Source organism: Echiichthys vipera (assembly GCF_963691815.1).
Source record: "Echiichthys vipera genome assembly, chromosome: 4".
Classification (NCBI taxonomy): Eukaryota; Metazoa; Chordata; class Actinopteri; order Perciformes; family Trachinidae; genus Echiichthys; species Echiichthys vipera.
The window spans coordinates 20463882-20477516 of NC_139829.1; the positions used below are offsets into that span (position 1 = coordinate 20463882).

The window sequence follows — 13635 nt, forward strand, 5'->3', positions numbered from 1 at the left end:
TTTAGAGGTGAGCTTGGGGGAAATTACATTTTTTTTCACAACATAATTTGAACTACTTATGTCATCTGTAACAAAACACCTCACATGCATAACTGCACTCAAAAGACAAACAATGCCTTTAAAAGGTTAACAGACCATTTCAATGCACCCTTTTTCTCAGAATAGAGACGAAAGACATAAACTGGTTCTCTATCAAAGTGCTTAAGTTTTAGGGTGACTCTATAACATAACCATCAAAAAGCAAGATAGCCAAGATGGATACCACTCATCATTCATGTGTTCTTGATAGCCAATATGCAGAGAGATTGTAGGTGAAGAATGTCATCTAAAAAAATTAACATTTTGGATAGAACAGACACCATATTGATAATTGTGGGTCATTGTAAAGACAAACATTTAGTAGACAATTTACCTGAGAGCAAGTAATACAAACTACCTAAAAACAACGATTTTTCAATGCATTGTTAGCCCAACTGTTAGGCATACGCTACTGATGCAGCACAAAGAAGCAGTAACTTCAAACGTGCTAACGCAACAAGTTTATCTCCATTTTTGTAGTGGTCTTAGAATACAGCCCTGATGGATGTACCCTGTCCACACTATACAGTACTTATCCGCTGTGGCATTAACTACTCTTACTTGATGCACGAGACACCTACCTTGTGAAGAGGGAGAACGAGGAAAGCTCCTCCACCGCTGGCCTCAATAATTAAGGCAAGATACTTGGGGTTGACTGCACAGAAGGCGCTGTCCCATGTGACTCTTGACACCCGAATATCATCGTAGCATTGGTCATTTTTCACCGCCTGGCCAAAGACGTGACGGAATTTGCTCTGCCGTACAACTCCTCGTCTCATATCTGTGCAAAGAGCCGAGAGGAAGATTTAACATTATGCTATAGCAGTTTAAGATAACAGGTATACAGGATAGATAACTGTTATATGAACCAATATACTACTTTAAGAACATGAGAACACAAGGCATCCCATCCACAAACTGCAGCAGAGCTGTTAGATCATATGCAAGCCTTTTTCCACCACACTTTCTCACTCTGGGGGTGATTTGTATTACTACTCGCTACTCCTACAAGAGTCTCCCTGGAATATCTGGGCATCGTGGTGGTGACAGTTTCAAAGAAGAGTATTACCAACACATGATGTAGCTTGTGATATGAATTTAACATCTTATTTAAAAAAAAAAAAAAGGGAGGGGGGGGGGGGGTGTAGATGTGCAAGTATGATGGTGCTGCTCCATTGTCAGAAAGAGTAGAATGACTTCATTTAATGAATTTGACAGACCTTCTTCAGTTTGCTTCACTAACCTTAAGTCCTCTGTTAGGTAAAAAAAGAATATGATCTTTTCAACTAAAAAACAAACCATTGTTAGTATGGTGGTTCTTAAAATTAGATTTAAAAAAATAAATCCCAATATAATCGCCTTCCTTACAGTTTCGCATTATATTAATCGAAATCCCTGTATAATATTGGCAGATTCCTGGCGATTGCCCTTTTCAATACCATGTGTCAAATGTCAGTTAGACAAACAGTTGTTTTCTTGTTTTACTTTATTTATCCTTTATTGATACGGGGGGAAACTCAGAGACTACTGTATTCCCTTTACAAGTGAAGCAACATTAGAGAGAAAGAAACAATACTAAAAGCAATAATAGCGACAAAGAATGTGTATGCCTACAAGGTATGGAAAACATTCAAGAATAGTAGTAATAATGTCATTTGCTATTAAAATAATTTGTGTGACGTTCGCTATAGAAGTTGCTAAAAAAAGATATCCTATTTTGTGTGCCTAAGACGTTTCTTTTTTCTTGGGTATTGTTAGATATATCTAGTATCTTTTTATACTAGTACATTTTTAATGACAATATTTTATTCTTACTGATCGCCTAGAAAGTGGTACAAAAGCACTCATTCCTAACGTTAAAATGTTTAGGTTTCACAAAATTGCTGCAAAATGCTTGATCATATTTCATGTCTCTTTTCCCGGCCTGTTTCCTTTCATCTTCTGTTGTGCAAAATATTAAACATCTGAAATACTAACACGCTTTATATGTGGCACAGTTCAAAAGAGACACTTCGACATAACCAATACAAACAACAACAGACTTTGTAGCTGGTTCAGCTAAAATCTTCACCAAGACAAGAATCTGCTGGCAGACAAGATAGCTTTGGAAAACAAGCCCATTCAAAAGCTACAAGTGCTGTGCTTAAAATAACAGATCACTTCCAAAGATAATGTAAAGCTGGCCAGTTTCAGATAAATGTCCAGAACCAAGGTCCAATCTAACCTACAACCTGAAGAAAGACAAAAGCTCTTATTGGTCTTGGTTTTGTGAAGCTCAAAACTTTTTTGTAAATTATTTGACAAAGCACACGGTAAAAGTTTCCAAGCCTGAATAACCAACATGATCAACGCGCAGCACAGGATGTGGGATATATAGCTGGTTTTCCTGTGTGTGTGTGTGTGTGTGTGTGTGTGTGTGTGTGTGTGTGTGTGTGTGTGTGTGTGTAAGACAGAGAGAGCAAGAGAGTGAGAGAAAGAGCGACGGAGAGACGTGTATGGCATGTTTCTAACAGGACAAGGATCACAACACCAGCAGGAAGCTCTTCCTGTAAGGATATGGGCGTGTCCAAACAGTCCAGCTCTGCTGTAAAACACGTCAGTCATTACAAGTGTTTATTTTCTATGTCGCCAAACACAGAGTGAGCAAAAGACACATTCATTCAAATAAGATAAAACGGTTAATGACACGTGAGTGTGAATCTTCCTTAAACTGAGCATTTTCGTGCATTTAAAAAAGAAATTGTCTCGATGGCTTCTTTGATGAGTGTATTTGCTTAAAAAGAGCCTAGGATGATTTTACACTGGAATTTCATTTTAACACATTTGTCACATAATCTGGGTGGAATAGAAGCTACATGTGAACAGACACCTAACTGCTTTCTGATGTCTGTAGGTTTTTACTCTGTTGATTGGTCATGATTGTTGTATCTTGAAGTAATACAGTGAATATTTACAATGTGTACATGATACTTTTAAGCTTTTCCTGTTTTGTAAATGTCCTATTAACATATAGAAGGCAGCACTCCACAGCACTGATTGCCAAGTATGTACTGTCTGTATCTTCAGAAAATACAAGCAATCCTCAATGAGGAACATCATGTAGTGTACCATATGCATAAATTAATTGTGGGTGTGCCCTTGTGTATAAACTGATGCAGCTGTGAAGAGCCTGAGGTTTCCTAAACTATCTACTGATTCTCCTGGCACACAAATAACTCTACTACGGTTAGAGAGACAGAACAGATTGGGACATCAGCCAGCTAGCCTTGTTAGACACAACCCAGAACACAAATTTGGCTTCCAGTGTGGTGGATGACTGCACCCTAGGAACTTCACAGTTTGACCGTCTGACCTGAACTGACAGTCTAGATTGTTTTTTTATAGAGTAAATTTCTTATCAGGTGAAAAAAATACTGGTCAAAGACTAGCAGCTTATGACTGTTCCGCTCACCTTCCACATTTCTTTTCATGATCCAGTTTAGAATATATCCAATAAAAATAAGATATTGGGGAAAAACATAACATGGGATTGGAAGAAAGTTGAATTGGGCATATATGCTTAACTGAGTGATTGTTGTATGTTGGACAGGCTAATTGTTGGCCACCGCTCGTGGTCAGTTACAGCTAACCCCTACCAGCTTTCTAATGGTACCATATGTTCACTTGGCTGGAGTGAGTGCTCTTCCCTAAAAAGGGAAGAAGGGGGAAAAAAGGGGGAGCAAAGCAATAAGTGACTTATGAGGCCATCACAAATTCATCAGCAATTTAGTGGGCAGAAGAAAAAAAGGTAATCTGTTATGATAGTTTCTCTCCTTAAATATGTTGTAGTCATATTGCATTTTGGCTAAGATGTGAAAATGTGCTGAATATGAATATGGCGACTGCTTAGTCATCTGCCCATCATCAACGCTGAGGTCTGCGTATCCATCAGGGGGTTGAGTACCTTAATATTCCTCTCCCTGCATTACTAAAAACGTCTAATGACTGCTCTCTTATGCATGCTGTTGCTTGTGCTGGGTATTAAACTTAGTCTTGTGACATAAATCAAACATCCAGCAGCAAGAGACATAGTTTTGTCGAGGTATAAAAATAATAGGAGCAAAAATTCACTTTATGCCATGAGCAATTGCATGGGTGTTTGGTTGGCTGCAATCCGTTTCCAAGACATGTTTAACAACACAGACATGCTGCTTAGCAACATCAAGGAAATACCAACACAGGAAAGAAACATTACAAACTACAAAATACAAATGAATGTCTTAAAAGGTAACTTATAATTTCAAAATGCAAACAACTGTTAAACATAGTTATACCACCGCGCTTTGAAATACTCCTCGCCTTGCAGAACAAAATTTAGAAAGCTCAGGTTACTCAGGTAAACATCAACTGAAAATGAACTGTGCTGAGCCGCTTGAAACCAGACCAAACAGCAAACTATGTGAAGACGTTAAGAAGATGAGAACAAACGTAGCTTTATTTGGAGGTTTAACAGAGCACACAGCAGCACGGACATGCTGCCTCTAAACTACTGAACCTTGTAATTCTGTTTCTCACCTGATTTTGGCACACTATTGAAATGGTAAAATGTTTAATTTCCTAACAGCGTCCATATCTTTACATGATGGCAAAAACCAATGGTAACCTATCAAGTCAAGTGCAGTTCAGTTCAGTTTCATGATGTTGCCAAAGACAGCACTTTTCAATCATCTACAGGGTAATTCTTGATAATACGCCTAACCCATGTAAAGGCAATTGAGCCTTTCCTATTCTTAAAAAAAAAGGACGAGCAGTTAAACTCTCCTGCTGCTCTTGGCTCTCCTCATTTAAAGCAGAATAGTACATTGTTTTATGCAGGAGAGCCTTATAAGATGTGCTGTTTTATCAGCACAATAGTGTGACTAGCCTTGACAAAACAATCATTGCATTCTCGAGGTCAGTCAGGGCCTGCACAAAGATCCCCAGTCACACTATCGTTTGGTTCTACAAATTGCAGGAAATGTTCAATATCATATGTTACTGTTCCAACAATAAACATCTATCAATCTAACAGCAACTAATCAGGACTAGTTCTATCCCAAAATACTAAAGATGATAACTAAATGTGACCAATTAGCCCTGTGCATTACTGCCAAAACTGACAGTTTGGATATAAAACCTGTATGAAGAGAGTGTTGAGCTATATCAGTGTACGGGCTGTAGGTCAGAGCAGAATGGATGGGGTTGCAGCTGACTATGCAACACTGGATCTTGGTGAGTAAGCCTTGTCGTGTAGTAGTTGTATATCCTGATGATCCTTTTCAGGCAGATATCACCATTTCTTAGTCACTGGATGCTCACCGTGGTTAGCAGCCATTCCAACTGATACATGTGGCAAGACAGAAGAGAAAAAAATAACATTAGGGTTCGTTTTTGCAGGGAAATCATTTATTTGTATAAAACTGGAGAATTTCCCCATCACTAAATTTATGTCAGGAGCATTGCACCTGCACAAAAAACAGTTAGTGTGCTGCTCAAGTTCCGAACTAATCTACTACATTTAAAAATGCATATCTTTTGCCTCGTTTAAGCATCACATCCACACTACTCCGGTGTTTCCGAACCCCTAAAAAGGATTGTTTGGAGCCCATTTTAGTTTGAGAACTCTGGGGCTGCATTTTAATCTGGACAGGCAGAAACCGAGACCTTTGCAAATGATGACGCAGACACCCAAGTCAGTCAGTCTTTTCAGTCAGTAGGGTGATATACCATGTGTGATTTCAGTCAACTTGTGGGTAATCCTTTCCCTTTGCCATTGATAATGCTCCCAGTATGGCTCGTATATGTTTTAGCACTGGTGCACGGGACCGCCCTGGGCCCGGAAATAGTACTTTGAAAGGGCATTATGTCACGACTGGATAATCGTGTTACATTCAGTAACAGTTCCACCTCGTTGCTGATCCATGCAAATAAATCCCTGGTCTTACTTTTTGCCATTGCTGTTCTTCCTCCTCAGTATTAGTATTTTCAACTTATAGATCCATGATTTTCAACCACAGAGTTACATTAGGCAATCTGCTTCCTGTTTAAAGCATCATGCACATGCTCCGTGTACGCAAATGGTCAGATGTGTTTTCATTTGTGTTAATACGGACGAAGATTATTGCTGATTGTGAGCTAACACGCTGGTGTGGACGGAGATCGTATTTGTTTTGAAATGCCGTTTTAGACTGAAAACTTGGTGGTATGGATGTAGCCTAGGATTCAAATCCGACTCAAGAAATATTGATAACTTCAGGCTCATCACTAACTTGGAATAATTTTTAACACTCAGGACTACTTCGCCTCAGACCTTCACATGACAAGACTTGTGTTGAGCCTTCCAGGCATAAGTTCTTTAAAAGGTTTCAAACAAATGTCACCTTCACTGGAAACAAGAAGGATCCCGACCCTGTCATGGATAAATACCAAACCAAAAGCTCCCTTTACCAGCGGGAATCTTACGTAAGAACATCATTATCCCTCAGCCCAAATTGATGAGCTGAGCCTGAAACATATAAGCCTACAGGGAAACCATGGACAGCTGAAAATTAAGGTGGATGCTTGTGCGGCCTGCTTATGGTGGTTGTGCACAGACTTCTAGATGTTAATGTAGACAGAGGTTGACAATGATGCATAAACACTTGGGTGTATGATGGACTCACTGACAAGCATAGCTGTCTTCCTGACACCAATGCACTGCTTTGTGTACAGCTGTGTTGCCACAGCTGAGGTGAATTAGTGGAAGTGATGTGATTGTGCACTCAAAAAAATCAGCGTGTCACGTCACTTCTTCTTTTTTTTTTTTAAACTTTGCATCTACTCAGTACACTGTCAGGCAATACAAATTAGCAAACATAACACTGTGGGCTACTTTTAATAATTTACAATCAAAATCAATTTGAAATCTGGTACCAATAATAGGTAATAGGCAGGATTTAAAGAGCAGCACATAGTAACCAGAGGGCGTGATTATTCTGCTTAAAACTAGCAAAGGCTTTGTCCAGACGGCCAACTTCCTGTTAGACTTCTGTGGCTACCAAAGTAAGACCAGGAACTAATCTTGAACAATGAAGTCATTCTCAACACAAAGGGAATATCTACTCCAACCACTGGACAACCGATTTCCCCATATCCAGTGGAGACATAAACACAATGTAATTAAATAAAAACTGAATGAGAAAGTGACATTTTTTTGGTCAAAAAAAAATTAAAGAAAAATCCAGAAAAACACAGACTTCCTAATAACTGAAGGAGCCAAATTAAAGAATTAACACTGAATCCTGTATATCAATTATTCAGCTTTTATGACCCATCCTCTTTCCCAAACATTAACTTCATAATGATCACGGCTGACATGTATTGCATGTAACAATGTCAGCAGGGGTTGTGTTGGGGCAGTAAAAAGGCTGGCACCAGTCTGACAGCCTCAGATATACGCTGGAGAGAGACACACCTTAGGGGGATGCTATGCTACTCCGTGACACCCTCCTGAGATTTACAACTCACTGATCCAGTCCTAATTCAACCAAAAAGACCTCAAGTATCTGTTGGGCAAATCAGATGAAAGGAGAGCTAGAGCTACCTTATTGCCTCCCAAACCAGCAGACCTGACCCTGATGTGCAGGGACAAAAGGAGGACCCCATCGCCTGAGGAAATGACCAACAGGAAACAGGACCAGTGTGACACACTTTTTAGCATCGTTCTCTGCATTCCCATCTGACAATTATGTTGAGGAAATGTGGGTCTTGTAAAGAACACTTTCATTGGTTATACTGACCATAGTTCAAGACTATAAACACAAATGAAGTGGTTGTGCTTCTTGTAATATCACTAAATAGCTGTATTGCCATATACATACATACATACATACATATACACTCATAATCCTATATTTAACAAAAAAGGTTAGGAAATGTATGTATGGGAAAGTGATAATGGAAAAATTTAGGCCCTTCATGCTTGCCGTGGAGTTTACAGTGTTATGCCATTAAAGGGTCTTTATCTCGTCCATACATCCGTTACAGTACAGATTGTTTTGCTCTGACATAAGACTGCAAAACAGCTACAGAGAGGAATAATATAAAAAAAGAGAGCTCAGTGTGCCAGAATATATTACTGGAGGAACAAACACCTTTCTTGTCGCTTGATCCAAGATGCATCTTAGTAACTCAACACTAAGATCAATGAAGCCCTTGGGCGTGACTAGAACTGCAAAAATGAATTGATTACTTGTCAAATATTAAATTAAATCGCTTAAAATTTAAGTTGTTTCTTACGAAAACTAATCAAAATCATGTTATCATGAGCAGTATAAGTAGTTTAAAAAGCCGGTTTAATGCGTTCACCGTGCTGCCCCGAGCTAATCAGTGTTAGCCGCATTTGGCTGTTAGCGGCTGTCCGGGATATCTACGTTAATTGTTGTGACAAGAAAAAAATAGTCTCCAAGGATTATTTGATGAGTGGATTTACCGAAAAAGACCCTGGGATGATTTTACACCAGAATTTCAGTTTAAATTTCATTTTTCTTCCTGTTTTTTTTCCCCTTCTTATTCCTATGACGGTAAACCAAATATTTTGGAAAACAAGACATTTGAGGACATCGTCTTGGGCTTTGAGACACAGCGGTCAACATTTATCTCCATTTTCTGACATTTTACAGACCCAACAACTAATCAAGAAAATAACTGACATTAATCGACAACTAAAGTAATTATTGTTTGCAGCCCTAGAGGTGACTATCAGGAAAATCTAAATATCTCCTCTTACTTTGTGCCATCAGAGGTCCCTGCAACTGGGTCATCCACTTTTTGAAAAGTGACTGTGTATCAATTTTGGCGCATGTATGTGCATAAACATGTAAGATTAGGGCACATACTCAGTGACAGGAGATATTTAATGCTGCATATCGCTGCCACATTCAGTTATGTTCACATATTCCAATTAAATCATGAGGTCACCCCATTCTGCCAACAGCTATTCATACTCCAACTAGCTTCAAAGACAATAACATTACATATATTTGTCCCACCCTGATAACACAGCCACAACAGCAGTAAATAAACTGTTATTTACACACGTCAAAGCAGAGGAAAACTTCAATTCCAAGAGAAATGTCTGGACAAGGAAGAGATTTACTAAACTGCTCACCAACAACATTTAAATCAATAATATCTCTGTTAGGGCAGATAACCAGCCAAACTGAAAAGTGAAGCAGGGCTGTACACTTGTGTTTTTATGGTAGCACTGGTGCTAGCAAGTAAAAAACATTAGCACAAAAATAAAATTTGTAGCACACATATAGTAGGGATGGGCACGAGTAGTTGAGTCCAAGATCGAGGACAATCGAGTACTCGTTTTTCTTAATCTATTTTTAGAACGCAACAAATCTTCCTCCAGGAATAATACTGCACAGCAATACAGCATACCCAACACGTAATTCTTTTTCTCAATCAAAACAGTCACAGGATTTCTTGAGATTTTTTTCTCATTTTTTTTTGTACCGGTGCCTCCAAAAAAACAAGATTGGAAAAACTAAACTGTAAAACGGTAGTCCACAAACCAATGAGTAATGTCAAAGTGGCTACATCCATCATTTGTTACAGTCTACAGTATAATTAAAACGCACTGCCTATTATGGCTCGGAAAAATAAGAAGAAGAATCGCTTAATCTGGACGATGGGTGTTGCAAAACAAAAGTGAACCATGTTAGTCAATACAAATTTAATAGACAGCCTTTAGCCTTTACATTACATTTAACCACCTTGATTTTGTGGTAAAAAACTGTCCTTGATGTGCTGTGGGTCACAGTGCGCTTGGAGAGAGGGATGTGACATAACATGAAAATCCCAGCTAGAAATCGGGATGAGCTGATGTGGAAGAGGGAAGGCGAGCAGAATTAGAGCAGAATTATGACACAGACCTAAACCACACAGCCTCCACAACAGTTATTTTAAAAATTACATTACCATTACCTTTCTATAAGCTTTTACCTTTAAACATGTTGAGTATTAATATTTCTGAGATGGGTGTAACCCTGAAGGGGCATTGACCAGGGCTGACGTTTTCTGGTCATTTGGTGGATATACTCTTGTCTTGACAATCGCTGGTGTTACTATTATAAAGCTGTCAACAAAAGCCTTTTATCTCAGCTATAAATGCCAGAGGCTCTTCTGAAAACTTCCAGCAGAGGCAGTCAGAGCACTTAACACAATACTACAAGTGCACTGTGGACGATTTAGTTAATATAGTGATAGCGCGCAGATTTTTTTTTCCCCCACTGAATTCCGGTTGATCAAAGTTTTCTTTGGTTGAAAGACCCCTTTCTCTTGAGCTTGGCTGGACGACAAAAACTCACTAGCCTTCCAGCAGCTTTAAGGTGAAGCCAGATACAACGACACATCCAACTAGAAATTAAGTGAAAAAGCAACCCAACTTTCCTCTAATCTTGTGCCATTTATCAGTCTATGGCGAATGGTCAATGACATGCATTAAGCCTTTGCTGGATACAATCACCAAATAAAACAAGGTTTAACTCTGTGTCTCACTAGGTCATATCTTCTACATGTTTAGTTTTGCAATTCCTATGTTTGTTGGTGCTTTTCATCCTTGTTTATGCTGACTTCCCTGCTATGGGCCTGCAAGTGTCATCCTGGTAGCTAGTCAGGTCTCTGCAGGCCATGCATATTTAAAAAAAAAAAAAAAAAAAAACTCCAACAAATGGAAGGCTAATATGCCTACAATACATGGCAGGAAAAGCGAGAGTATTTTATTATTTCATATTGAATGATTACAGTTTCATATTGTAACTTCTAGAGACTTAACCACCGGTAATGATCACAGACTTTTCTTTCCCACACTTTGCTACCAATGCCATCCCTCGCTACCACTACACACACACCAGTGATGACGGCTCAGTGCTCCCCACACACTGGCTGCCTTTTGCCTTTTGTCACCAAGACCGCATGAGACGCCACCTAAATCCCCTTCCTGTAACCAAGGCCATGACCACCATTGTAATCAGATTCCAGCTACATTCCAGTGCATTTTGCAACAATGAGATAAGGTGCTTTTTTTCACATCTCTCCCAACCCAAGTGACCATGCAGTCTGTGCTCTGCTCAATTTAAATATGACTGAAACACAATACAGTATGCAACCAGTGTTTCAAGGAATGCTATTCTATTTTTTTTTATACTTTGTAGGAAATGACACACACACACGCATGCGTACACGCACCTGCTCTACCGTTATCAAAGCAACATTTGTAGGCTGCAGTCTTGCATTGTTTTTACATTCATACACTTGACACACACGCAGTGGGCAAAAACTCTTAGGCGCTGTACCTAAACTGTGTAATGGCAGGGAAAACCCTGCAATCACGTTCCTCTAAAGTAAAGATTATGCGCCTGTATCAGTATTAGCATGTAGTGTGTCAGACATTTACACCTTCTACACCAGAAGTCAAATGAAGCTTTGCCAACTTCCTCATTCCAACAAAAAAAAAAAAAGGAAAAACAGACAGATTTCAGACATAGGAGCATAAATGTCTGAACATGTCAGTATATTCAGTACCATGCTTTAAAATTGTACTCCAGCATACACCATATTCCCAATTCTATCTATTTCTGTGTTGTGGGACTTAATGCAGCGACACACAAAGCTGACTTAAGAACTAGTGCCTATGGCCAACTAGCACATACGTTGTGCGCCTGCATGAGGAAATAACTCCATATCAGCAGGTGGCGGCAGTCTGCATTTGTCATTCAAAAAGGGAAGCTGAAAGACTGACAGACAGCTCGAGATGCTAGTTACAAAATTGACAACCAACCCAATGGTGAAAGAACAGATTATATTTACAGTGTGCATGCAAACAATAACGCATACAATCACTACCCATTTCTGCTAAAAGAGCTTGTTAGCATAAAAACAAAATCCTACTCGTAACTAATATAACATGGATTTTTTCCTATCTCTTGCGCAGTGACTGAACAGCCAATCAGAGTGATTTCTCTCACCTATAAATTAAATAATATCAAATAAATTACTCACAACAAAAAAGGCTAGTTTTTAAGAGCATTTGTGTGTAGGGTTACTTTATTATGTAGCCTACAGCAACACAACCTGAACACATACAGTATAACCTCACTCAACATATACCTTACTCCTTTCCTATCAGGTCATCAACACAACAGACACCACAATAGGACGAATGCATGAACCCTGCCAGTTGTAATTACAAAAAAGTAAACTCCTAAATATTACAGCTGGAGAGTACATAGCATGTCCCTTCCTCTTCCTGATCAGCTACTCCCCCCTCCCCCAATGAGCAATGCACAAACCACTGCTCCATTTCAGCAGATGTTGTCAGCTGTGGTGGGAAAGACCAGTGGAAGAAATGGCACAAGTCTGTGCGCTTCTGCTGGAATTTCTAAGCTACAAGGATGATAGAGGTGTAAGGGTTAAAACAGGAGACATCTTGTGAACTGACATGACAACAATATAGAATTATTTAACATACTTAAATTGTAGTGTATTAAACAAAGATTACTGGCTTGTATTTTCGCAAACAATTTTACTTCATACGAAAACCCATCCACTGTCCTTGGGCTGTGTATTTGTTTTCTACTGTGTAAGCAATTAGCAGCAGTACACATTTAGGCATGTGATCCTCTTCATCCCCAGGCTGGTCCAAACAAACAAACAAACAAACACACTAATATGCTAAGCAGGTGGTTGGATAATGAGATGTTTCTACCCACCTGTCTTCAGAAATAACTACCGGACATCTTGTCTGGAAAAATATTTATTTGTAGCACAGGAAACTCAGTGTAAATAAAACATTTTTTGAGTTTTCCTAGTTGTAGTGTGTCATTCTGAGAGTTTCAGGCAGAAACTCCTCTTGAAAGTGGACTGAGATAACATCTTGCGCCGACAGGACTGGACACAAACTGAGGTAGGTCAGACATATTAAAAGAATGCACTCTTTGAGTCCGACTGAGATGAACTTGTTGACCTAATATTTAGCTTCTTTCCACATGGTTATTGATTATTCCAGCAAACTGATATAACTCAATGTAACAGGACCGATATCAATATGCTGCTGAGCTTTCTAGCCAACGCTGACATTCCTTAGTCCACAAAACAAATCCCAAGCCCGCTAATTCTTAAATATTTCAGTACATTGATGCCTTTAGATGCCCAGCAGGTAACAGCTGGACTTCGCCAGACCTCGATCAACACTTAAGAAATAAATGTCAGGGATATGTTAGATACAAATGGTAATGAGCTTCTGGAAACCAATTCAAAATGTTAAACATGCACTTGTGAGTTTACCACAGCCCACATCAGCACTCATTGCTGCAGTTGACAAAAACCAACACTCCCTCACATCTTATGCTTATTTCCGTCTGCTTCCTGACCCACTTCCTATCTCAGCTTTGCTATGGAGAGGCAGGCTACGCAATTCTGAAGACCTTGTACTGCAGCACAATGAGCAGAGGTTGATGCGTCTGGAATGGCGAACAAGCCCAAACACAGCTG

The 13635-nt window shown here is 39.3% G+C and overlaps 1 protein-coding gene across 2 annotated transcripts in view; it reads right to left on the reverse strand.

Annotated features, from left to right (window-relative positions):
- Positions 1-13635, reverse strand: part of coro1ca (coronin, actin binding protein, 1Ca) — a 33481-nt gene that overhangs the window by 18111 nt on the left and 1735 nt on the right. Inside the window, exons 2-3 of one of the 2 annotated variants that reach the window (XM_083912383.1) lie at positions 5416-5436; positions 660-859 (exon numbers count right to left, since the gene is read on the reverse strand). In XM_083912383.1, coding sequence (XP_083768509.1) covers positions 660-859; positions 5416-5431 — 216 coding nt within the window. In that variant the 5' untranslated portion in view covers positions 5432-5436. The remainder of the gene's footprint in view (positions 1-659; positions 860-5415; positions 5437-13635) is intronic. The other variant, XM_083912384.1, reaches the window with a different exon arrangement.